This window comes from Lepisosteus platostomus, chromosome 8 (assembly GCF_059453375.1).
Source record: "Lepisosteus platostomus isolate fLepPlt1 chromosome 8, fLepPlt1.hap1, whole genome shotgun sequence".
In the NCBI taxonomy this organism is placed as follows: Eukaryota; Metazoa; Chordata; class Actinopteri; order Semionotiformes; family Lepisosteidae; genus Lepisosteus; species Lepisosteus platostomus.
Genome location: NC_142618.1, coordinates 20,034,219 through 20,061,374, shown reverse-complemented (window position 1 = coordinate 20,061,374; position 27,156 = coordinate 20,034,219). Strand labels below are relative to the sequence as shown.

The window sequence follows — 27,156 nt, the reverse complement described above, 5'->3', positions numbered from 1 at the left end:
ATTTTTTTGACAAATTCCAAGAGGGACGGGCTCAGATTATAGAGTATTTAAAACCTGCAGTTTTATAGACTAGCGGACTTAAACTGAAGTTTCCAGATTCTATAGGAAACGCATAACTTGACTAAAATGAGAATTTTAGGAAGTGCTTAATTGCATAATATGCATGAATTTAATATAGAAAAAATCTGTAATCGAACTAAATTGTTGGGGCTATTTTATTGTTTTATTGCAATAATTTTAAAGTGTTGGACATGTATAAAGAAAAGTAAAAAGACAGTGTTGTGGAGTAAATTTGACAGGGTACTTAAGTATAGCATTGCTTGATGCATTGGTTAATATTTGGTTTCTGTAGGTAATATTTGGTTTCAAGGTGTTAACTTTGTAGTTTTAATGAAATGATTGTAATTAGTATGAGTTCATTCTTTAATGTAAAACAGTAAGTGAAGAGTTGAGGGCCTGATTGCATTACTGTCTTGATAAATCAAAAAGTGTCATTCAAACCTAGTGAAGTATGTTACAAATAACTGTCTCTAATGCCATCTGCACAGTGGTTGTAAAAGGATGTTGTTGTATCATGTCGTGTTTCTGAAGGAGTTATGACTGTTTTTTAGCCTTGTTCAAGATGTACGTTACTGTTATTTTTAACACAGATATGGATGTGTTGTGTCTTCATAATTTAGTATGCCTGCTGTGAAAATAAATTCCATCACCATGCAGCCTCAGGCAATTTGTTAGTAGAGTTATTCAGGAAAACGACTAGTTTCTTAATTGAAAAAGTATGTACGGTTGTCTTGTACAACATCAATAAAGGGTTTGAATTTGATTTGACAACTGCGCTTGCATGAACCCATGATCCATTTTAAAAAGGGACTTGAGCAAATGGCTTTGGATTATTGAGGGCCTGAAGATAACCATCCGTTTTTTGGCAGAGATACGCTTTTCAAGAATTGAATACGTTTTAATAAGTTAAAATCTCTCGGACGTTCTAGTGTTGCAGATGGTAGAGTTCTGCTGGAGCTAGCTAAACATCTACATGTTTTTATTGCCTCCTTTATTCATCCAATTCAAATTGGTAAGTCATTTATCCACTAATGGATCCCAAATTGTAAAATTGAGGTAAAAATGTATTGTCTTACATGGAACGCCTCCCAGCAGCAGTTACATTTTTTTCCTTAATTTTCTTTACAAGTCAGGCTGCCTGAAACATTTACATGCCATAGCTCTCTGCTGAAATATTGACTTTGAAGACGTCCAAGTGTTTTTTGGAAATGGTGGCAGGAATGCATTTTTCTTTAATAAAGCCTTGACAGATATATGGTTCAATTTAATCACTTGTTCAGCACCTGCAGATGCATAGTTGAATTAGGTCAGATGTTTATTTCCTTTTGTCATTCTGCAGAAACAAGCTAATTTAAAGTCCAAATTATGCAATTAAATTGGGGATTTCAGAGTTTACAACTAGGAAAATTTTCCTCTCCGCAACGTTTCAAATGAAATCACGTTTTGGAACTTGAGCCCCTGTTTCTCAGAAACGATAAAAAATAAGTAACAATGAATCAATTCTACAGTCTTACCACCATATTTTTTAGATGTTTTGCAATAAATATTCATCATAAAACTTCAGCAGAAATTCTTCAAATCTTGCTTTCAATTTAGTCGTTGAAAACTTTTTTGAAGAAACATTTTCTATTATAGTACACTCTAAAAATTCAAGATTTGAAGGGTGTAGGCTTACCTTTTCCCTGTCATTGTGTGTTTATAGATGTAACGGTTCTAAGGATATTTTCAATTTTTATCCATCAGCTCTAGTACTTTATGAATAACTGCTTTCCAGTGCTTTTAGTGTCACCACATCTATTGTAGAATAAGACAAACTCGGTCTTCCTCTTTTGAGCTGGAGAAATCACTGTAGACCAGAGCACACTGATGGAAAGTAAAGTTCACCTGAGAGAAGGGATGAAAAATATTTTTGTTTTTGAATAGGAGGCAGTGGTCTTCATTTTATTTTAATTGTTGCACTTGGAGAGACCACAGTTGTTCCCTTTGTCAGCTAAGAGTTGCCGGTTATCCGATGGAAACCCTTGTTTTGCAGTAGCTTTGTAAGCCTGCAAGATCGAGAAGGTGTGGTCTTTCTCCTTTCGTGTGTCTCACAGAAGCACAGGTGCAGGAACAGGCAGAGGATCATTCTCTGTGCACAGTGGACAGACAAAAGACAAAACACAATGCACATGGGAAAATCGAGGAGGGAGCCGCAGTCCGAGGCCAAGGGGTGGGAAAGGAAGATGAAAGAAACTAATATGATAAAGGGTGGCTAAAGAAACGGACTTCTGGGAGTTTTTCAAAACACGGACTTGACACATCCGAAAGATGTTTGAGTAGGTAGCTGGGCCAGCATGGGTAAGCTGCAAAGGAACAGGGTAAAGGTTTATTCCATGCTGAAAGGTAAAGAAAAAAAAGTCTCTTGACACCCGAAGAAGGCTCCATAGCTGAAACGTGGTGACTATTTTCTTTTTCTTTCAGCACATTACAAAGATGCCTTTGAGTCTAGTGCTTCCTGTTTTTACACACTCATGTTTTACCATAAGTATAATCCCTTCACTGATTTACTTCAATTTCTGGTTTCACATGCGGTTTTTTGAGTCACTATCACATGCCCATCATGTAAAGTTTTCCTTTGTCTGTATCTTGGTTATTGGACTATAAAAAAAAAAAAATCCTTAGACTTTGATATAGCGCTTTTCTGGACACAACACTCAAGGTACAGACAGTGGGGGCTCCCCTCCACCTCCACCAGTGTGCAGCCCCACCTGGATGATGCAACGGCAGCCAAAGTGCTCCAGTCCGCTCGCCACCAATCACAATGGTTTAAAGGTGTGGGAATAACGTCTTGTGTCTTCTGCCCCATGTTCCTGCATGCTCACCTAAAACTGTAACTTCATTTACAAGACACAGCCCAGCTTCTGCCTCCCATACATCACGGGAGCAGAAGTATGACCTCTTAGGTACAAGCTGACGAACACTGACCAGAACTTCCGTTCGGCAATAAAGTGAGCTCCGCCAACATTAAAAATAACAACAAAAGCAGCTTTGCAGTCTAACCAGCAAGGTCACAATGCCTTTAGATGTTTTAAGCATAAACTAGATATTGATATGTTTGCCATACTCATAAAAGCACATTCATTTTTCCTTGTGCGTGGAATGATCAAATTGGAGGACTCGACGGGCGCAGTGTAGAGAAAATGCATCACATATGAGATTGAGCAGCCCAGCCCAGCCATAATGTGTTATGAGGGTCAGTCATGATGGCTTTTCCATATACCCCCACTCCCCATCATCCTGTGTCCTTTAAATCATTTATAATATGACATGTTATTCAGCTTTAAAGCTGTGAATTAATGAGAGGAGCAGATGCCCCCACAGCTACATTCTGCCTTGTATTGGTTAAGAGTTTGATGAGCAGCGCAGAGTTTACTGGGGCTGAGCAAACGTGGACTGAGAGGACACGGCAGTCGGCTTCCTTTCTGAACGAGAATGCTTGAGTCGAACTGGGTTCTACCTACCCTGTGCTGGCAGTGGGCAGAGAGGTCTTGGCCACTTTGTTTTAACTCTGGCTGATAACCTCTAAGGCAGTCTTTGACGAAAGTTTTTAGGTCTGTTGCAGAATCCTCTGCATCTGAAACATCAGGACCTTTCAGAACCTGGCGTGTTGTGGGACTTTATTGTCCTGTGACAAAACATTTTGCTGTTCCGATTTTATTTTTTGGTGCGACGGTCTGTTCTGTGCGGAGAGAAAATTAATCTTGGAACAGTACTGCCTTTTATTTTACGCGGTAACTTCTGTTTTGCTCATACTGTAGATGGTACAATTAACAATTAGAGTTACAATACAGCAGCAGGAAGCTGGACTAAAATGAAGCATGCTGAACACATTACGCTCAATCAAGTCCACTTACAAAGGACACTCTTTAAGGTCCAGAGATATATTTTTAAATTTCTGACTAGGCCTACACATTTATCTGATTTAGTTTTTCCATATATAACCAGAATCAGCTGATCCTGGCTTACCTGTGAGTGGTTTACTAATCACTCTGGTAACTAATAGTTACACTTAGGGCAGCTCTGCTTATTTTGTACCTATTCTGAGAGAAAATGTATACTGGGATGTTTGGAACCCATCAACTGCTCTTTCTCCTTTAAAGCCCAGATTTGAAAAGCAGACTCCTTATAGAAGCTGTTTAAAAGATTCATCATTCATACTAATGTAACAACAGAAAAGTGCTTTGTTCATTCTGCAATTACGAAAATGGTATTATCAGACGTTAGAATATGTTTCAGTTTGGAAATTGCTTGAGATCACATAAAAGTGGTCTAGAAGAAACATAAAAAATACATATTTTCCAGAAAATGACACAAACATTGATTGGTTTCAGATTTGCTTTCGAAATGATTGTTTTGGCTTTTCACATGGAGAAACACAGGCATGAAAACATAAATCGGAGACTTTGTAGCACCACCAAGCTATACTGTTTAAAACTGCACCAATGAAAAATGAAGATAAAACTAGATGAAGCAAGTGATAAAAGTTCTACGAATCTAGACATTATGAGATCATGTTAGGCTGCTTATTATTATGTTCTGAGCAGTGCTTTTGTTATGGTGGTTGGAGGTTTGGTCCAGGAATATTATTCTATTGTGTACTACAACAGTATTCATCCTCATATCACATTAGGAATAATGCCATCCATTGAAATGTTCTGTTTTCCTTAGAAATTACTAAAAGATGCTTACAGATGAGAGGAATATTATATTCTGTTGTATGCTAGTAAACCAGATTTTCCAAAGAGAAAAAACTTTTGAAATAACATTGAAATTCATTTTTAAAACAGTTTGCAAACGTTACATGCTTCCTGTTCAAGCTTATTACACTAAAACTATTAAAAAAAAATGTTTTTGTCATTTTGTTAAAATTTCTTTTTACTTGCAGCAAACCCATGAAGACGTGAGTTCATTATTTCTTCTGTTAAAAAAGCTTGATAATGACCTGTAGAAGTTTCTGTAGCCTCCTGCAAATATATACCCACTGGTTTTGCACATTATCATCAAAGGAAGAACTGTCAAGAAATATTTGTATAAATATGGTGCATAGTTCGATAGTAATTGTGCTTGTGGAAAAGGAGATGATATAACTGTTAGCTTAATTAGCATGAATGGTTTAACAATAGTGTTTTGATGAATGAATATACAAAATAGTTTCAAGCAACACAGCAAAGACTGCATGAAGGAGTGCGTTAGATGAAGGCATTGAATTCAGGATCTCTGGCTTGAGGTTGTCAGTTAAAGGCTGCAAACAATGGATAAGAGGAGGTTTGTACATTTTATGAACATTAAAATCATAAGTAGTTCAAGTAGGGAGCTGCGTCAGCATGCGTAGGCTGCAAAGGAACAAGTAAAGGTTTATTCCAGGCTGAAAAGAGAAGAAAGGAAATACAGCGTTTCGGCTGTGGAGCCTTCTTCGGGCCACCCTTTTCAGCCTGGAATAAACCTTTACTTGTTCCATTAAAATCATACGTTTGACTTCTGAACATTAAAATCATGAGCAGAAATCTTTTGTTTAACCATGAAAACCCAGGAAGAATGAAAAGACAGGAAGACCTGGAACAATCGCAGGACGTGAGGTTTTTTGATAGGATGTTCCCTGGAGCCGCGGCTCGAGAGGATTAATGAAGAGGAACTTAGTAGCCTGGTCCCTCAGTTCTCTGAGGAAGATCAGAACTAAATAAGGCTCTTTCAGCACTGTCTGTTATTTAATCCGCACTTGTAGAAGAGCTCAGAGGAGACGGAACTAGGAGTGGGCGGGGATGTGGGTGCACTGGGACGTCCCCAGATCTCCACGGTCCATTTTTTTAAAAAATGACTGGCGGCTGGCTTCCACGCAAACGCTCATGAACTCGGTGCTCTGCCTGACTGTTGCCTTTTCATTCGCAGGTCTGTACGAGCTGCTGGCTGCCTTACCGTCTCAGCTCCAGCCTTATGTGGACAGCCAGGAAGACCAGACTTTTCTCCGGGATATGTTTGGTGAAAAAAGCCTGCATTCACTGGTGAAGGTAAACTTCACTTTTGTTGCCCTTTGAGAGAGCAGAGGGGGAAAAAAAAAAACTAAACATGGAAAATGTTATTGGAGCGCCATCTCGCAGGCCTGCTCTGCCCAACTTCTGTTACACACACGTTTTTGTTGCCCTCAGACTCGATCACCCAACAACTCTTCCTTCAACAGCACTATTGATCGCATTCCTCCAGCTGAAGCTGTTAAAGCAGGTAGTCACAGAAACCCGAAGATGAGCAGACTTGATAGCCTTATAGTCTGGCAGGCTGTACTAATGAGGTAAACACATGCTGTCTGCACTTGTCTGGTGGAGAAGCCAGAAACAGGGTTGGGGAGGGACTTTTGGAGCCCTTCTCCGGCCCACATGCCAGCGCGAAAGGCAGTGCGTTGGTCATAGCTGTTACTGCTGACATTGCTGCTCGTAGCTGAAAGCTTGTTATCATAAGCTGTACCTGAAGGAGGGTAAACCTGAGCATTTAATACTACAATAACCCCCCCCCACCTCCTGCCTTAGCAAAAGAAAACCTTTTTCTCCATTAACTGGCTTGGATGGGCTCCAGTTCCTAATGTGCCAGCGAGAGCGTGTAACGACTTCTGAATCCTGGAATACTTCAGATGCCTGAACGAGGGGTTGAGGTTAGGGACAGGAGGAAACCGAGTAATTCTTTTTTGCTTTATTTTTCGAAATGGAGTTTTGCTAGTTAAGCCCCCCCATTATGTAACGCTTTTCGAGAGTGTTAGTCAGCAGTCAAATTCAATTGTTTTTTAGAACGAAGCACATTAACTTGAGATTCCACCAAGCCGTATTCCAGAGTTATCCCTCTGAAAAAGTAAACAAATTCCATAAGAGCATCACATTTCTTTTTTTCTTGTTCCCCTTGCCTCTCTATCCTCCTGCCATGCTGTCCTCCGGCTGTTCATGTAATTGTAGGCGTTGTTAGGATGAGGGATACAGTGTAAACACAAGAACTGGCTACTGAGATGACTTTGATGGGCCAGATTCCACAGGCTTTTCATCAGAGGTAACATTCGCTGAGGGTTTTTTTCCTTAAGTGATTTTTAACTGATTCATGTGAAGATGCTTAGGTGCAAAAAAAACAGTGCTTTGATTAATGCAAGTTACTAGCGTGCTTTTTGACTGTATCTGTCAAAACGCTCAACTTACCTCCAAAAAAGCTTTGCATTATTTTCTGTTGATTCAACAACGATGCCTTCAGAAGTATGCTTTAGTTGGTGGAGAATCTAAATCTTATGTTACTCTCCAAATCTTCCATGTAGTGTACTTTTTCCCTCCCTGCATTCGTGTGTTAATAGTTGTGGTTAACCAGCGAAGCCAACTGTGTGAAACAGCTTTGTGGTTTTATCAAGCAATTCACAGTTGTTTCTTGATCGCCTGATGTGATGTGTGGTTTATAATAAGGAGATTGCCTCTCAGAGTGAATGTTTCTACAACATAGGTGAGAGAAACATACATTAGAATCAATGTTAAAGTTGTATGACGGAAGTTGTGTAGCTGACTAATGGGTGCTAGTGTTTATCTCTAGGTATTTTTTAAAAAAACAAGAAAACTGAATTGTGTGGTAATTGGGGTAAAATCTTTTCGGTGCAACAACACATGCGTGCACACATGCACTGTTCCTTGTTTTTCTGTTTTCAATTAGGAGAGCACATGACGTGGTATTCATTATTTCTTGAGACAAAATCTAATAAAAACGGTTACAATAGACCAGCTTGTGTTTTGTTTGCTGTGCCAGAGGCCGTGTTGGCGTGTTATATGACCTGTTGGACAACCACAATAGGCTGAGCCAGACAATGGAAAGCTACAGCAGCAGCACAATCTAGCACATGTTGGTAGGCTGGGGGGGGGGGGAAGAGGAGTGTAGTGTCATTGTCGGAAACCCTGGTCGACCAGCAGCAAAAGGACTGAAGGAACAATCCAGAAGGTTCCGGAAAAATAACCCTGAATAGCAAAGAACGCTTTGGCATGTGGATCATCCAGGTAGACCTTAGAAAAATGTCAAATCTTATAGGCTGTCATGAACAGTTTTGTATTTCAGTGGGCATGTTGGTGGCTCATTTCTTTCTGAAGAGGAGAAATAACACAAACACTTTGACTCCCAGTTTCATTCTTCATGTGTGTATCCTACAGGAAACAATGGTGGCCACTTGTTTATACAACAAGATTCTATCCCCCAGTCTGTTGGTATCTTCACAGCACACCTCTGAACTAGTGCCCTGAACTGTATTCACCAGTAGAACACTAATGAAGTTGGCATATGCATGTGTAGACTAATTTGTCTGTATTGGTATGATGCAGATGAGCGGACGTTAAGTTCTACATAAGCGGAAACCATTTTCAGACTTGTTAAGCACACTTCTTTAATTTTCTAAAGTACAGGTCCATGAGATCCATTGTACGGTCCAGCATCCTATGAGTTTTGGAATTCGTTCACCTTTGGCAAGTGTGACGCGTGCAGGTGGATGTGGTTACTGTCAGCATCACGCTATCAATAATAAACCTGCCCCCAAGTTCCAGAAGCTTTTACAGGGCTGCGAAAGAGGTATTTTATGCTAATAAAGAAAATATTATAGTAATCTGACAAGTTAAACACTGAGCTGGTCATATGGAAGACATCTACTTTCACCTTCCTAATTGTTGAGAATCAGATGTCGGTCCTTTTGGCTGCTGGTGTAAGAAACCGTCAGAGCTGTGCAGTTGAGCAGACTTTTTCATCGCTTCACCTAGTGTTCATCTTAATCTCTTCTCTTCAAATGCACAAAGAAAACAACGTGACCCCTGTTGACTGTTGATGAACAACTACTTATTGACTCTGAAAATTTGTCTTTCAGTCACTTCTAGCAGAAAAAAGAGCAGTGGGTTGATATTTCTTGTTTCCAGTTAGAATGGAACATTTTCTGGTATGCCCTTTTAAAAATCCTCGCTTTGAATGAGGCTGGCCAACGTTTGGCTCCCCATAGTTGGAAAAGAAAAGCCACAGGAAATATGATACTACGTTTAATTTCTACCTGCTACAGGTAGTAAGACTAAGGCCACGATTCTGTCAACACTCATTTTTCTACCAGCGTAGAAATTCATTTTGGTTTTGATGTCCTTGGAGCCGATAATCTGTTTATCGTGGCTCTGCTTTTTTTCCCCTCTAAATTTACAGTTTAATTTTCCTCCAATGGATTATAGCAGTTTCCATTATTAAGATCAACTTCAGCCACGTTATGCTTTTAACCTGGCTGTATACATTTACCAATAGATCATAGCACAGACTGAAGTTTGGATAATGTGTAAAAGTACAGTGTCTTTAAATAGAAAACTTTAAGCAAACGATTTTAAACTGCAAATCCTGTTTGCTTTATGTAATCTGGAAAATATGGTTTATAATTCGTGATCAATGTATACAGTAATTCAACTGTTTCTTTAAAGTGTGTGCTGTAAAATAATTATTTCATTTGCCCTTAAATGATGTTTAATGCTAAGTTTTGGATTTTCTTTAAATAAAGTTTTAATTTTTTAGTGAAAGGAGTACATAACTCATGATGACGTCTTTGCTGTCTTGTTTCAGACAGATGTTTTAGTAAAATCAGTTAGTTTGTATGGCACAAAAGAATCATGCTGGTTACTTTTTTTATTACGCTGGTAATCAAAGAAAGTTATTTTCGCTGTTCAAGACTGTGAAGGTTTGGTTCCTTCAGTCTTGTAGTGTTGGACTTTCACTTAAGTCCTGGGATGTATCTGGTTCTGTCCTCTGTACTGATTTCACAGCACCAATATCTGTCTACATTAAACACCATCTGCTGGGCTTTGGCTCAGTCTTGATGTTTGTCTAAATTTCTGTGAATTTAATTTGGAGTTTCCATAATGTTTGCCTATCCTGTTGTGATGTTCTCAGATTATATGAAAAAATTACAAACGTAAGACAGAATTTAATAGGAGTAGTGGTCCTCATAAAGATCCCTGTGGCACCCAACTAAAACAAAATTTTGTGGGGGCATTAATATTTTTGGGGTAGAGAAAAAATGTTTGTCCCTGCTATGGAAAGGTGTTCTTTTGTGGAGTTCATAATTCCAATTGTCCCATGTGCTTCGATTGGGGAATAATTTGGGTCATGGTGTGGTTGCCTCTTTTTGTTACTTACACGTACAGTACATCCTATCTGCGTACATACCAACCTAACAGCGTACTTGTAAATAGTAAATAACCAGTTATCCAGTTAATTCTTTGCCTTTTTTGGAAAAAAAAACGTATTATAATTGAACTGTAAATAATGAATTACATGGCATAATTAGAAGTACAGTCGTGTGGGTGTGCCGAGGTTCAATTACAGTTCTAAGTAGAATTGAACTGTATTAACACATGACACAGTTGCAGTTGTAGTAGACGGGCCTGACAACAGTTGAATGTAGGAAAATCTCTTACAGGAATTCCTAGTGTAGCAGCTTGCCCTGAGTCTCACTGCTAAGGAAATAGAAGCTGAGGAGAAGTTCTTCTTGTGCTTTGTGTTATGGGCGTAGTTATTTATTTCTGAGTTTCAGAATGCTAATTTCCTTCAGAAACTTTGTGAATTTGCTTTTTAGAAGTGTTTTTATTATAAAATTATGATATTTTATCACTTAAACTAAAAAGACACATAAGAATCACCAGTAGTAAATCTTATTTGTTCAAAAGTAATGATAACTAAACATTGCCTAAAGGTCTTTTTTTAAGCAGGGGTATCAGCATCTTAGAAACGTTTGTTTAATAAACCTATAACAGGACATCAAAATAATCCTACAGAGAAACAAGTTATCTTTTTTTAAGCAGGGATATCGGCATCTTAGAGATGTTTGTTTAATAAACCTATAACAGGACATCAGAATAATCCTACAGAGAAACAAGTAGTCCAAAAATAAAATACAAGTCTCATTTTATAATAATGGGTAACATCTTGAAGAGTTTTTATAGATATTTGTTCCCCACAAATATGAAAACATAGCTTAAAATCCAGTAGCTTCTACAGTATAAATCATTTAAATACATATACTGTATCGATTCTGTACATGCTGCTTTGAATTTCTTGGATGGTAAGGAAATGGGATATTAACTGAAATGATACTGAAAGTGTTCTCACAAAGCATTGGTTTAACACCCTGCAGAAGAGATAAGTCTATATTTTCTCGTGGTATTCTGGTGCTTATTTACTTCTGTGCATCGAAGAAAAAGCAGTGAGTTAACTGATACATCAAGTACAGTGTGAGCTCAACTTGGAGAAAATTGCCGTTTCTTGTATATTCCTCCATCAGTAAATTTCTACCCCAGCTTAATGATATGCCCGTCCCTAGAGATTGGAGTTGTATTACCGCTAATGTTTCTTCGGCCTGTTTGGGGAATAAACTGTAATGCTTTCCAGCCATATTTAAAAAAACAAATGTCTGGAGAATATATAATCCGACAGAGATGCTAGACCTCCCTCAGCAGGTTCTTGAAAAGGTGCATTTTCCGAGAATTGGTAAGCTTTGAAGGAATGAAGGGTTATTCTTCATTAAGCTTGGAAAGGGTGGATGTGTGTTCGTAGTGTTGGGGGGGGGGGGATATTAACGATGCAGGAAATCGGCAAGTGCAACCAAAACTTTCATTAGGCATTGCCCTGCCTTGGTGGCATTGATGAACTGTCTGCCACTCCGCGTTGGCAGTGGTGCTACACAGCATTCTGCAGACAGCTAGCTTGGCAGTCAGTAAGCCCACAAATGCGGTCATTCATGCTTATGTTACTAAAAAAGCTTGCCGATAACGTTTGTCATTTTTTTTTCTGTGGTAATATTATGCTTCGTTCCTTGCTTTGCAGGAGTGAGAGAGGACGTGCTTGTCATTTTGAGGCACTTGCCGTTCCTGCAATATGCAGTTCGGTTGCTTGTGCTCTGGATGTTTTATGGCACTCGTAAAAACACATTTCTCCATCGCTTTGAAGGAAGAACAGCAGGCTCCCTTGATATATCGGGAGGGCTTGAATAAATATTTTTAAATGACATGGATTTTACTGTGGAGCTCCTACATCTGACTGCCTGTGCCTTTTGTGACAGCTAGGTGCTGTCTGTTTTGTAATGAGGTAATGAGGTGTTTTGGATTAGCAATTGTAATCCAGGCAGTGGATATAGGATATAGTTTAACAGATCCAGATGGAAACAATTCCTAAAGGTCAAAATAATCCATCTTCTAGGACGTTAAACAGGACCTCTTTGCTTCCAAACAGGCTCTCAGCACAGTAATACAATATTGCCATGTAGTCATTTCTAGACACTTCACCAGATGCGTGTTCATTTATTTAGAGAGCTTGAAGGACAATTTCTGCCATTTTCCGTGCTCTCCACAGATCCTGCTCATGGGCAAACCCTTATTTTATAAAAATACACTCCTGGGCACTAGGCACAAAGTTTGATCTGCTCATCGGGCACCAGCTGGGATAGAAAATGTCTGTATGGCATTCGAAGCTAAGAAGATGTATTCATTGCAAAAATGAGGGGATTTCTGATGCACCTTTTTTGCAAACTCTTATATCCTACCACATTACAATTACAGCTGAGAAGTGAAGGTTAATCTCTTAATTTTTCAACGGTATCTGATTTAAAAGTATGACTGCATTTTTTGGGGGCTGACTCGATCAGAACTAATACCTGGACTCCTGAAAATCCTAAGGTCCATTTTCTTCAGTTTGAAGGATAGATACGCTCCAGTGCTGAAAGGTATAATTATTTAGTTTGTCTGCTTCTTCCATTCCCACAGGCCGCTGGGGCTTCCAGCTCTAAGTCTGCAGAGCCTGTAGGTTGTGCAAAAGGGAAACGGGTATAAAAATCTTGCATCATCTCCTAAGACTCAGTCACTCAGGAATTTTCAGGTCCTGGTAGTCTGTAGCCTAAGTAAACAGTTTGCCATAAAATCTTCGACATAATTTAATACCTTGCAGTATAACTCTCTGCATTGGAATCTGTTGTCTCAGTTCCCCTTTGTTTGAAAATCGCCCTCATGGACATTACTGTCCTTTTTTTAATCCCCCCCAAAATAAAAGATGATCACTGTAGAAATGTTTTTTTTTTCTTGTTATAGGATGTATCAATAGGTTTTGGTCTTTTTTCCCCCAACATGTCTCAGGGCAGTTCTGTCCTGTAACATTTAGATAGCAGACACACAGATCAAATACATAATTTAAAGTCAAAGGGAAGTAAGATCACAAGGCTTTTTAATAGAGTTGCAGGGGCAGGTGTCTGCTATTCACCATTACCTCCTTCCTTGTGAACTATGACTTAGGCTGCAGCGATCCTGTTCATGCTGCAGCGATCCTGTTCATGAGTAACAAGGGCCTCACTCTTTTTTTCCCCTCTAAGTAGAAGTTTGTTAGGCAGGGAAGATTTCAAAGCAATGGGAAATTTCGAATTTGTCCAAGCACTGAATATGAAGTTTTTTTTATGAAGTACCGTAGCTGCTTTAATTTTTCTTCGGACGTGGTGACTGAATGCCTGATATAGTGGCAGTTTGGCTCCAGTGTAAGTTGTCTACAACTTTCAATAGATGAAACGGAGTTTGTGGATCTGACCCTTTCTAGAAAGGAGAGATATCTTGACCAGCATTATGTACGTTCTAGAGACAGGTAAAAGTCAACATCTGTCCTTCCAAGATTTCAAGCTGCGTTTTGTGTCGAGTTTTTTTTTTTAAGTAACCAGCAATAAGTATTTTAATAATAATAATAATAATTGCTTACACTTATATAGGGCTTTTCTGGACACTCCACTCAAAGCGCTATACAGGTAATGGGGACTCCCCTCCACCACCACCAGTGTGCAACATCCACCTGGATGATGCGACAGCAGCCATAGTGCGCCAGAACGGTCACCACACATCAGCTATCAGTGGGGAGGAGAGCAGAGAGTAATGAAGCCAATTCATAGATGGGGATTATTAGGAGGCCATGATTGGTGAGGGCCAATGGGAAATTTGGCCAGGACACTGGGGTTACACCCCTACTCTTTTCAAGAAACGCCCTGGGATTTTTAATGACCACAGAGAGTCAGGACCTTGGTTTTACGTCTCATCCGAAGGACGGCACCTGTTTACAGTATAGTGTCCCCGTCACTATACTGGGGCATTAGGACCCACACAGACTGCAGGGTGAACGCCCCCTGCTGGCTCCTCTAACACCTCTTCCAGCAGCAACCTTAGTTTTTCCCAGGAGGTCTCCCATCCAGGTACTGACCAGGCTCACACCTGCTGAGCTTCAGTGGGTTGCCAGTTGTGAGTTGCAGGGTGATATGGCTGCTGACTGGCAAATTTTGTTTCTTAATAATCCTCCTTTGGGGTGGCATAGCGGTTAGCATTACGGCCTCTCTGCGCCAGGGCCCTGGGTTTGATTCCAGACCTGAGGTGCTATCTGTGTGGAGTTTGTATGTTCACCTGGGTTTTCTCTGGGTTCTCTGGTTTTTCTGGGGAAATTGGCCCTGGTGTGAGTGTGTGCGAGTGTGTTTGTCTCTCTGCCCTGCGATATACTGGCGTCCCGTCCAGGTTGCAACCTCCAACAACCCCCGTGACCCTGTGCTGGGTTGTGGTTATAAAATGGATGGATAATCCTCCTTTAATTTCATGTGGATTCTTGATCCTCAACTTTTTATGCCTCCACGGTTACAAACGCAGTGCCTTTATTCCAGTGACGAGTAGTTTTTCCACTAAAGGGGTGTCCCTGCCAAAAGCTGTATCACTCGAGGCCTGAAGAATTTGTGCTATGATATGTAAAGTGCAGTAATAGCTTTTAAATGCGAGACATCGTCAGATAGGCACATTTTTCTGTAGATGGACAGTCTATTGGATCCCGGCCTGAGCTGTAAATAAAGCATTTCATCTTGCCTTCACCAAGAAGATTCCACAGCAACTAACCAGACACTTTGTAACGTTCAAAGCAGATGTCATTTTCTGGATTGGAGCACATCGAAAGGGACACAGATTCAGCTTTTAAATTTCAGTGGAGATGAAAGCAGTATTTTTCTCTTTGTCCTTCAGAGGACTTTGGGACTGAGGGGAGGGAAAATGACTGAAAAGTCATTTTCCCTGACTTTATAACAACCTTATTGCAAGAACTCCTCTCAGCAGGCACTTTTTGCCACAAGGAAGGGTGTATCACAAGTTTCTTCTTCTCCATTTCTCATTGATGTCTGCTCTTTTTACTGCTATCAGTGCAAGCATTGTATACGAGCTGCCTGAACTGGCAGAGCACCTCTGGGTGTAATTGAATGACAGATGTAATGCAGAGTTTTATGTGTAGAATAATGTCAACTTTGCATGGGGAATTGAACCCAGTGGTTGAGCTCTTTCAAAGCCAGAATGTGAATTACCTAAAAGGGTTGTTCTTGGCAGACATGACATACTAAACATAAAACATCATTAAAGATTTCTAGGCTAAGTATGAAGTTAATTATATAGGGTATATGAATAATACTACGTGTCACAGAGATGGATGGTGTGATTTCTTGCACAAATGTACATCTTAATTCCTTGAGACAGAAAACAGCAGTGCTACGTATGTTTAAATAATGAATAATTTCTTACAGCCGTTAGCATGCATTTGATATCAGGGAATTATTAGGTGTGGTATTCTGGTCATTTTGATATCTCCAGTATATTTGCTACTTGAGCTAAATGAATAGTTTGTTGATGTATAGACTCTGTTGTTCAAATCCACTTCTGAGTTTCCAGATTCAAATTAATTCAGTCTCCTTTTGAGCCTGAATTCCATCTAAAGGTCATGATGTGATTGAGCTATGAGTTTTTGGGAATTGGTTTCCAAACATCCCTTAAAGGTTTTTCATTCATTCGGAATTCTGCTGCTCACATTTCTTCTTTTTTCTCACCGTTGTCCTGTTATTAACACTGTAATTCCTCTCCCTCGAAGGGCTCCTTACTGTCGCACACATCTCGTCTCCACAAGCTATCTCAACTGCTCCTCTCTGCTCCTGCCTCTCCCCAGTCCCCTGTCTCCCCCTCTCCTCCACATCCACTCCTCTGCAAAGATCTACTCTCAGAAGCCAGAGCTCCCACATCTCTGACTGCCTTTCAGCACTTTCTCAAGGCTCAAGGGATGTTACGTTAAAGTTGTTCAGCGCACTAGTAAGACCTCATTTTACAATGTTGTGTACTGTTTTGGTTTCCCTAATACAAAAATATATATTTCACCCTGGAGTCAGTCCAGAGAAGTGCAACTATATAGGTTCCTTGGCCCAAAGAAATGTCCTACACTGACATGCTAAAAGTGCACAGTCATTATAGTCTAGAACAGAGAAGATTACAAGGGGATTTGATACATATACTCAAAATGCTCAAAGGCACAGATGAGCCCCACACTCTACACAGTGTTGTGTGTGCATGGAACAAGCTGCCCAGGCATTTAGGCTATGACCTTAAAAACCTGGCTTCTTTCAAGAGATGGCCCGAATGAGATGCTTGGGTGCGGAAATCCTTTATCAGTTGAGCCACTCAGAAAGCCTAATGTCTGTTAACTTTCTTTGACTATCATTTTTCATTCCTGCCTTTGTTTTCAACATTTATTGACAATGACCAAATGGGTTTGTTTTATTTAAGAGTTAAAACATTACACTCCACTGACTCTACTGCCTATATGTTTAGAAGTTCAGGTAATTAAGGAAATAAAGGAAACACAGTACATGAGTGATACAAAGTATGTTGAAAGCAGGTGTTTCCACACAGATAAGGTTCTTGAGTTCATTGAACAATTAACATCCCAGCATGCTCATGGTCGTGTATAAAAATGTTGAGCAGGCCCAGCTGCGCATTATTTTGCCTACCATGGCTAGAAGAGGAGATCTCGGTGACTTTGAGAGAGGGTGATTGTTGGGGTGCTTTTGGCAGGAGCTTCACTAATGAAGACTGCCTGACTTGCTGATGTTTCATGAGGAACAGTGATGGAGGTGATGTTGGCATGAAAGTCTGGGGGAAATACATAATCAGCTAGGAGCAACTGAGGGCGGAAGCACATACTCCTCGACCGTGATATCCATGTTTCGAGATGCAAGGCAAAACAGATGAGTAACTCTGAATCAGCCGACTGCAAATGGGCAATCTAAGGCATGAGCAGGCAGTGTCATCAAGAACAGTCCTTCGAGAGCTTCACGGAGAAAGATACTGGGTTTAGGCTGCATAAACCCCTCATTACTTCTTATTACACAAAAATGCACTTTTGTGAGTACAGTGGTGCAAAGAACACAGGTAGCGGTCTACTGAGCAGTGGAAAAAAGTCATCGATCAGAAGAGTCATCCTTCACCCTCTTCTCAACAAGTGAACAAGTACATCTCTGGCCAAAAGAGGCCTACTGGCCCTAGCGCTTGTTTCCCACGGTCAAGGGTTCTAGCAGCTCTGTTGTGGTGTGGTGTGCATTTTCCTGGAACGGTTTACAGTAGGTCCACTGAACCCACTAGATGTTAAGGGAAATGCCAGTAAATACAGAACTGTTCTGAGTGATCACGTTCGTGCTCTGGTGAGGCATTTCTATTCTGGCGGGAGTGGAGTTTTCCGGGAAGACAATGCCCCCATCCAAAGGCCAATAGGCTTCACTGAATGCTTTGATGAGCACGAAGATGATGTAAACTACCTGCCTTGGCCGCCCCAGTCACCAGATCTCCACCCACTTGAACCCTTATGGGAGATTCCGAAGTGCTGCCTGAGACAGCGTTTTCCACCACCATCAACAAAACAACCAAATGGTGGGATTTCTTGTGGAAGAATGGTGTCGCATCTCTGTTCCAGACACTTGTAGAATCTATGCCAAGGCACTGAAGCTGGTCATGCAGCTCATGGTGGCCCAGTGCCCTATTAAGACACTCTGTGTTGAAGGTTCCTTTGTTATAGCAGTTACCTGTAGGTTGCAAGTGCTGTAAAAGTTTCTGGTTCACAGAGTAACATCTCACTCACGGAATCCAGATATAAGCTATACCTCCTGAAATCAGGAAGCAAAAATGGAACCCCCAAAGAAATATATTCTAATATAGAAAGCGAGAACTGTTGTGTAATATCTTAATATCCATTTGTCAGGCTGTGCTGTAGCATGACAGTATGTACAGTAGTGTGATTCTTTTTTTGGTATGAAGGAAAAAATGATGCAAGACAGAAGTGAAGAAAGAGGATACTTGCGGAGTGAATTCCCCACGGAGCAAGGCTGCCTCTTTACCCCCTACTAAATTTCTCTGTCTCAATCCATGTTTTTCAAACACCACTATTTTGGGGGGGGGTTGCGTGATGTTTAATGATAAATTACTTTAATGTCTCAGACGGTCCTCGACACCTTTCCACTCGGATGTTTCTCTTGTTAGCAGATACTCTGGGAGCCGAGACGTTCTGTTTGCACTGCCTTTCTTAGCCTCCTTATGCTTCCGTGCTCCCTGGTGATGTTGAACCCGCTAGATTCCCTTCCCCCCCCCCCCCACTGCCCTTAGCCCACCCAGCTTTCAACCTAGTCAGTCCTGATCGCTCTCCTCTTCCCTTGCAGATTCACGAGAAGCTGCAGCGCTATGAGAAACAGTGCCCGCCGCCAGTGCTGCACAGCGCAGGAGCCCTGGCGGATACCGTGAGTGTCTCCTGCCTCAGAGACAAGTTGTTTTCTCCCTTAAAAAAAAAAAACTTCCAACCTCCTGTAGGTTTTTGGCTGGATTGTTGATTTTTCGCACTTCAAAATCTCGCCCTTTTTGCACGAGCTAGCTGTGCTGACCTCTCTGCTTCACACACACGGGGCATCTAGGGAGCGCCCTTGTTTCAGTTTGAGCTGCCATGTGATAGAAAATCCAGGTCTCGGCCCTCTCCCCCCCCGCCCCCACCCCCATCCCAGGGGAGGGAGGGATTGTCAAGCAAATGGTATTTTGGGCAACGGAAAGAGTGGAGGAATGTGCAAGAAAAATAAAGATGGATGGGAGCGTCAGGGAGCTGACAGGCAAAGAAAAATGACAGGTACAACAAAAGAAATGAGGCATATGAAATAAATAAATTTGGAAGGACCTGTCACCATTTACCTGTATTCTTGACGAGTGATTTATTGATACAACCACTTTCCGAATAGCCCCCGTACCCTCTGGAATATACTATCAAAATCGTTAGCTCTGATGGAATGGTTAATTTCCTGAAGTCATAATTTTAACCCTCTTTGTCATAAATTTGTGCTTTTTAAATGACCTGCTGCCTCTGCCTCTCTTGCTGATCGTAAAATGTAACATTCAGTTATATTACATACACACCTGTGTAAACCGAAGGGCAGTCTGGTTAGGAAAGGAGAAAGTCAACGACTTAATGATCTGTGGTTTGTCAGCATCCCAGGGTCTGTTCATTGTAATTAAAAGTGCTTAAAAAGGATTTCTCTTCTTTTTAAGAAAGTGCAGCTATACATCATTGTAATTAGTCCTGAGTCAGGAGCACGAAAAAAGTGATATTCGCCTAAGCCCTGTGTGTTGTATGGAGGGGCTGGCAGCAGGCTCTTCAGAGCAGTGTTTCTTTAGGAACCCCCCCCCGATGTTCATGTCAACCAGAATAAGAAGACGAGGGCAAAGCCCAGAGTTCAAGGTCCAGAAAGAAAGCTTCTTTATGAAGCAGGCCTTCGCGGTGAGGTCATTAGGTGCGCCGAACTCAACTCCGTAGACACACCGCAGCGCTGCGGGAGAAGAGAGACAAGTTATGAAAAACAAACCTTCCGCTGTCGAATCCCCTGCTCAGGCGTAGCAAAGTAAATTCCACAGAGTCTATAACCGTCGCAGAAAGAAGGAGGAAAGAGGATCTGCTGTGATTTTTATTCCATTAATGGCCAGTAGAAAAGATTAAATTTGATATTTCTTACAGACCTTTTCAGGTTCCCCATTTTTCATGATTTCACATTATATTTCAGAAGCCCTTATACACATTTGCTGGTCTCAGGAAATGATTTGCAGAATGTAAAGAATTGGAACTAGGCTATACCATTTCTTCTCGTTCACATCTGCACATTAGAATATTAGAATTGTAGATTCTTTTTTTTAGGATTTTGGAATCGCCAGTAATGTTTTAATACCCTCCCTGTTCCAAAGTTGGAATTGCCAATTGTTAATTGGCTTGACTCGGCTTCTGCATCTCTCCAGCCGGCAGAGCGAGGATAGGCACATGCACGTTGCTCTGATGTGTGTGAGCTGTCAGAGACGTCTGCTGCTTTTCTAACACTGTGAGCTGGACAAGTTGGACGAGTGACACCACTTGAGCTAATGGCACTGTTGTGTTGTGAGATGGGATACCAAGACTGAGTCCTGCCCGAGCTTCAGATTGTGCATCATCTGGTGCACGTTCACATCAGTTTCTGAATCTTGATTTCCTAAAGAGATTCAAGGAAGGACAAATAAGTTGGGAAAGTTCTTTTTCTGAGGTAGGATTATATAGGTATAGGTATATAGGTGACAACTGATGTTTTTTTGTTGTTGTTGTTGTTGATTTGTGTGTGACAATTCAAAAAGGATGCACATGACAGTATTTTTATACTAAAAATAAAACAAAAAACATTCAATAGCAGCCAAATTAGACTGGCTTATTTATAAAGGTTTTTATTACCTTTTTATAATAGGACTATATGAAAACGTGCAGAGTCTGACTTCGTTCTGTGAACTGGGCAGAGGCAGTGCACGCTGAAGATGTCCATTTTCTAAGAACGGAAAGACAAAAATGAGGGTCACCTCTCCCTGCGACTTTCTTCATTACATTAGGGCTGCCGGACGAGACCTGGCACAGTGTACAGTGTGGAACGTGTTCTAAATGTAAGCACTGCTGTACATCCAAATGCAAACGATGAAATTCCACCTTGAGCTTTTCCAGCTTGTCTCTGGGCATCCCAGCACAAAAGTCTAATCTTAGCCCTAGTAGTATCCTGTAGGGATCCTGTATCTGCTAATTGTGCGCCCTGCCTGCTGTAAAAATGTGCTTTATCTTTTCTTGACCAGCATGTTCTTGCATGTATGTTTTGCTTTTAAAGAATCATATAAGCCTCTGTAATAAAACCAGGTTGTAATAAACTCTCATCTCTTATCAGATGCTAATACACAGTGCAGGTCGCAAACAGTACAAAGTATTTTTTTCCCCCTGTTAAGTTTTCAGCTCTTTGCCTGTGTTCATGTCTCTGCTCGAGAGCTCTCCCGAGCTGCCAGCCAGCTGCGATGGCCTCCCCGCTGCAAGTGGGCGCCGCTTGGTGAACTGGAGAGCAGGTTTCCTAGAGAGGACAGGGGAATCAGCTGTGCTGCCGCAGTCATCAATCAGTGCGCTGTCAGCTTCAGGAATGCTGGCAGTGGAAAAGTCCACAGAGCTCGGCGACAGGGGGAGGAAAGGGGGTTTAAAGGCACTGAGCCACAGCTGTACCTTTCATTAAGCGCAGGACCTCTTACATCACCTGAAGAGTAATTAGTCATCCCTAAATATAGCCTGCGAACTGGGTGCTCGTAATTGTAAACTCCCGGGCCGTCGTATACTGAGGAACTTAATTTTAAAGCCTCTTTTTCATTCATATTTAGATACAGACTGCTCATGCGGTGGTTTGTCTGATCACTGTGCGGTCTGAAGATCCATACTTATTCAGTGTTTTCCGAACGTGTTACACGACCGTGGCTCCTCAGGCCCCAGGCTCTGTAGCTGTTGACCAAGGCCAGCATCTGTCAGCCTCCATCCCTTCCCCCTGTCGCCTCCTGTGAATGTGGGACGTTTCAGAAATGATGATGTGAATTTTCACCACCTCTTGCTGAAAAGGCATTCTACGGAGACGGTGTCAGAAGTTCGGATCCTGTTTTCGTACAAACAGCCCTTTGTCTGCACTCCGGCAGTGGTTTATGTAACCGAAGCGCCGCAGCTCTGCCTGCCTGCCTGCCTGCCTGCTCGCAATAAATCAGAATGTGAACCGGATGCTGAGGAACAGTTCCACGGGTTAGACTGAGCCCTACGGCCTGGCTTGAATCGGGTCTGTCACTGGCTAGCAGGGAAGACCAGTGATTGATGGTCTGTTTTTCTTCATGCTGGCTTCTGTTTGAACACACTGGAAAGTAATAACCTTGAACAAGATAGATTCTTGGTTGTCACTGACGCAGTGGGTAAAACAATGCTCTGGCTAATGGTCTTTGTGTCAATTCAATCTCCCTTACAGCTGGCTGAGGAGCTGCAGAACAAGTCCATGAACAGCGAGATCCGAGAGCTGCTGAAGCTGCTGTCTAAACCTCATGTCAAGGTGAGGAGTTCTTTATCCACACTCGCAATGCAGTTGGAAGAAGTTAGAAATACGATATACAGTAAGACGATGTCACACGATACCTTCTTTTTACTGTAAAGGGACACTGAGTAACTAAAATCAGGATCACGTGGGGACAGAGACGTTAGATTTGTATTTAAATACTTTTTGAACTACAAAAGTGTTTCCACTCCTATGCTGTTGTAGTGAGTTGAATTATGATTTTCTTGCGGGCCCTCTCTTCTTATCACTTATCTGCTTCTTAACAGGAATATTCCCGCAGGCGGTGTATGAAGTTGAAAGGTTCTGAATAATCGTTGCTTTGCAAATTTTATTAAAAAATATCTTTCATGCCTCATCAAAAATGGTGTAAAAATTCTGCGATCACAAGATGAATAGTATGTCAGGGAAGAAAGTTAGTGTAAGAAACCAGATACTGCACTTTCCTAATTTGGTGACGGAACTTTCTTTTTGATAAAGCTTAGTTGGCCAAAAATGCTCCTTTTTTTTAAAGCAATTTAGAACTGTCTTGTTTGGATTATTGTTGTTGCTGGCCCAATTTCTCTTCTAATCTCCTGATTAATAGTCTCTGATTAATCCTGTTAGACTGCTGCTTACCTTATATATTTGCATCAGTAAGTCAAAGAATGGCATTTATTTTAATTGAGATTTCTTTTGTTACCCGCAAATACATCATAACAAAACTCTGTGCAGCCGATCAAGTAGGGACATGTTCCCCCAAAATAATAAATATAGATTTCTGCTGTTAACAATGTCTCTCCACTATTGCTCATCAGAATATGCTAGCACAAAAATAATTTTTACTTCGTTGCTAAGCCTTTGGCAATCTGCTTGGAAGCGTTTGCTTAGAATTCAGGCTTTGTCTTGATCAGGGGCGCTAACATTTAGTTTGTGTTGAAAGAGCCTTAGATCTGTCAGATGATACGAAATTTGAGGACAAAGCGAAAATAAAAAAGAATCCCCTGGGATGGTAGCTTCAAAGTTCAGTCAGTTTTGTTCTTCAGTTTTGCACAGACAGACTGTTTTTTCTCGATCCTAAAAGATACTTCTGAGTCACAGGTCCATCTCAAAACCCCCCCCCACAGTCCATGGTGCATTGTCTCACCTCGATGTGCCAGAAACCAACTAGACTGTACTTTTGTTGCCTCACAGACATTGCATTGTCATTGTGTGATGGAGTACTAAGAGTAAAATGCTAAAGCAATGATATTGGTTTAAGGCTCATACCAAGTCCAGTGAAGCTCGGTTTTGTGCAGTGTAGATCTGCAAAGATGAGCACCTCCCTTGTACTGCAATGATACCCAACTCTAGCAGAGGGGTGTACGACTTAGGGCCCTTGAGGCCTCATCTGGCCCATCAAACCCATGTGTGTGCGACCCAAGTGGCAGTGTGGTCAGAGATATCAGTTGGGGTTCAGTTCATGTCTTTTCAGAGCCAGAACAGCCAAGAGAGAAAGCCACATCTATAGTGACATCACTGGTCTTATAAACACGTGCTTGTGGTTCTCTACCTCTGTCCAGTCACAGTGCTGTTTTTTGATGGTATCACAGATCTACGGGGGCTTGTCTTTGAACGAAACGCACAGGACCTGTCCACACACTTCCTCCAAACTAGTAGTACTAAGGGCTTTGTTATTGGAGGTGTCCTTTCAATATAGCACACTGTACATGTTACAACTTAAAGGGATTTTCTTGAAACTACAGTGGCTTGTGAAAGTACTCAGAACTTTTCACACTTTAAAGCTTGCAATCATGACATTTTGAAGCAGCAATTAATATTTATTAATTCATCCACCCATTTTCTAACCACTTCATCCAATTCAGGGTGTTGGGGGACCCGGGGCCTATCCTGGCAAGCATCAAGGTGGGATACACCCTGGAAGGGACACCAGTCCATCACGGTGCAGACACACACACACACACACCAGGGCCAGTTTTCTCAGAAGCCATTTAACCTCCCAGTAGGTCTTTGGACTGTGGGAGGAAACCAGAGCACCCATAGCAAACCTTCTTAATAATTATAATTATAATTGCTTACACTTATATAGCGCTGTTCTGCACACTCCACTCAAAGCGCTTTACAGGTAATGGGGACTCCCCTCCACCACCACCAATGTGCAGCATCCACCTGGATGATACGACGGCAGCCATCGTGCACCAGAATGCTCACCACACATCAGCTATCCGAGGGGAGGAGAGCAGAGTAATGTAGCCAATTCATAGAGGAGGATTATTAGGAGGCGCCTGTTTACAGTATAGTGCCCCCATCACTATACTGGGGCACTAGGACCCACATGGACCACAGGGTGAGCGCCCCCTGCTGGCCCCACTAACACCTCTTCCAGCAGCAACCTTAGTTTTTCCCAGGAGGTCTCCCATCCAGGTACTGACCAGGCTCAGGCCTGCTTAGCTTCAGTGGGCTGCCAGTTGTGAGTTGCAGGGTGATATGGCTGCTGGCTCCCCATACTTGAGCATGGGGAGAGCAGACTCAGCACCCCAGGCCTGGAGCTGAGCTCAGGGCCCCAGTGTTGTGAGGCAGCAATGCTGACCACCTTTCCACTGTGTCACCCTGCTCATTCTATAGTAGTTCTTTGTTTTTGCTCCTTACATGTAAAGCTCTGCAAACCTGCATTCAATAGCACATAATAGTTACAGTATTTGTCAAGTTCAAAACCTGGCCTAAGTGTTTTTGAATGTATATTCTGAACTATTTGCTGTTCCAGATTTTGTGGTCATCTGCAGTTATGTAGTATGGTACAGTGGTGTGAAAAAGTGTTTGCCCCCTTCCTGATTTCTTATTTTTTTGCATGTTTGTCACACTGAAATGTTTCAGATCATCAAACAAATTGAAATATTAGACAAAGATAACACAAGTTAACACAAAATGCAGTTTTTAAATGAAGGTTTTTATTATTAAGGGAAAAAAAATCCAAACCTACATGGCCCTGTGTGAAAAAGTAGTTGCCCCCTAAACCTAATAACTGGTTGGGCCACCCTTAGTAGCAACAACTGCAATCAAGCGTTTGTGATAACTGGCAATGAGTCTTTTACAGCGCTGTGGAGGAATTTTGGCCCACTCATCTTTGCAGAATTGTTGTAATTCAGCCACATTGGAGGGTTTTCGAGCCTTAACCGCTTTTTTAAGGTCATGCCACAACATCTCAATCGGATTCAGGTCAGGACTTTGACTAGGCCACTCCAAAGTCTTCATTTTGTTTTTTTTAAGCCATTCAGAGGTTGACTTGCTGGTGTGTTTTGGATCATTGTCCTGCTGCAGAACTCAAGTGCGCTTCAGCTTGAGGTCACGAACAGATGGCCGGACATTCTCCTTCAGGATATTTTGGTAGACAGCAGAATTCATGGTTCCATTTACCACAGCAAGTCTTCCAGGTCCTGAAGCAGCAAAACAGCCCCAGACCATCACACTACCACCACCATATTTTACTGTTGGTATGATGTTCCTTTTCTGAAATGCTGTGTTACTTTTACGCCAGCTGTAATGGGACACACACCTTCCAAAAAGTTCAACTTTTGTCTCGTCAGTCCACAGAGTATTTTCCCAGAAGTCTTGGGGATCATCAAGATGTTTTCTGGCAAAACTGATCCGAGCCTTTATGTTCTTTTTGCTCAGCAGTGGTTTTCGTCTTGGAACTCTGCCATGCAGGCCATTTTTGCCCAGTCTCTTTCTTATGGTGGAGTCATGAACACTGACCTTAACTGAGGCAAGTGAAGCCTGCAGTTCTTTGGATGTTGTTGTGGGGTTTTTTGTGACCTCTTGGATGAGTCCTCGCTGGGCTCTTGGGGTAATTTTGGTCGGCCGGCCACTCCTGGGAAGGTTCACCACTGTTCCATGTTTTCGCCATTTGTGGATAATGGCTCTCACTGTGGTTCCCTGGAGTCCCAAAGCTTTAGAAATGGCTTTATAACCCTTACCAGACTGATAAATCTCAATTACTCTGTTTCTCATTTGTTCCTGAATTTGTTTGGATCGCAGCATGATGTCTAGCTTTTGAGGATCTTTTGGTCTACTTCACTTTGTCAGGCAGGTCCTATTTAAGTGATTTCTTGATTGAGAACAGGTATGGCAATAATCAGGCCTGGGTGTGGCTAGAGAAATTGAACTCAGCTTTCCAAAGATGTGATAAACCATAGTGGATTTGGTTTGGATTTTTTTTCCCCTTAATAATAAAAACCTTCATTTAAAAAACTACATTTTGTGTTTACTTGTGTTATCTTATTATAATATTTCAATTTGTTTGATGATCTGAAACATTTCAGTGTGACAAACATGCAAAAAAATAAGAAATCAGGAAGGGGGCAAACACTTTTTCACACCACTGTATGTTGATGATATAAATTAGGAAAAGCAATTATTCTAATACAGATCCATTTGGTACTACATTTATTATATCAAAAATTTGATTTAATTGAATTATTTATCCCCTATTCCTACTGTTTGTTTCCTATCCATTAAACAGGTTCACAGTCCATGCACACTTGTTACTGTACCTTGAATGCTGACTGACTCTAATTTGAGACTTGCTTTTACATGGATCTCTACCAAAAGCCTTTTTAACATCTAAGTAACCCTATTCTATGTTCATTCTGCCCATTACTGTTGACTGTTCGTTACCATAGATTTTAAAAATAAGGAAGTCTTAACTTTTCTAAAACCATCTTGACTGTCCCCTAGGATCCTTTTTCCATATAGATGGTCCTCTAGTTTAGTTCAAATGATCAGTTCCATAGCTTACACAGAATAGCATAAAGATTTATTGGTCT

At 41.3% G+C, this 27,156-nt stretch overlaps 1 protein-coding gene across 5 annotated transcripts in view; it reads left to right on the top strand.

The window, feature by feature from the left end:
- mpp7a (MAGUK p55 scaffold protein 7a) overlaps positions 1–27,156 on the top strand; it is a 146,172-nt gene that overhangs the window by 58,132 nt on the left and 60,884 nt on the right. For all 5 annotated transcript variants that reach the window (XM_088642823.1, XM_088642820.1, XM_088642822.1 and 2 more), the window contains 3 exons: positions 5,986–6,104; positions 18,632–18,709; positions 22,274–22,354. In XM_088642823.1, the coding sequence (XP_088498949.1) occupies positions 5,986–6,104; positions 18,632–18,709; positions 22,274–22,354 (278 nt within the window). The remainder of the gene's footprint in view (positions 1–5,985; positions 6,105–18,631; positions 18,710–22,273; positions 22,355–27,156) is intronic.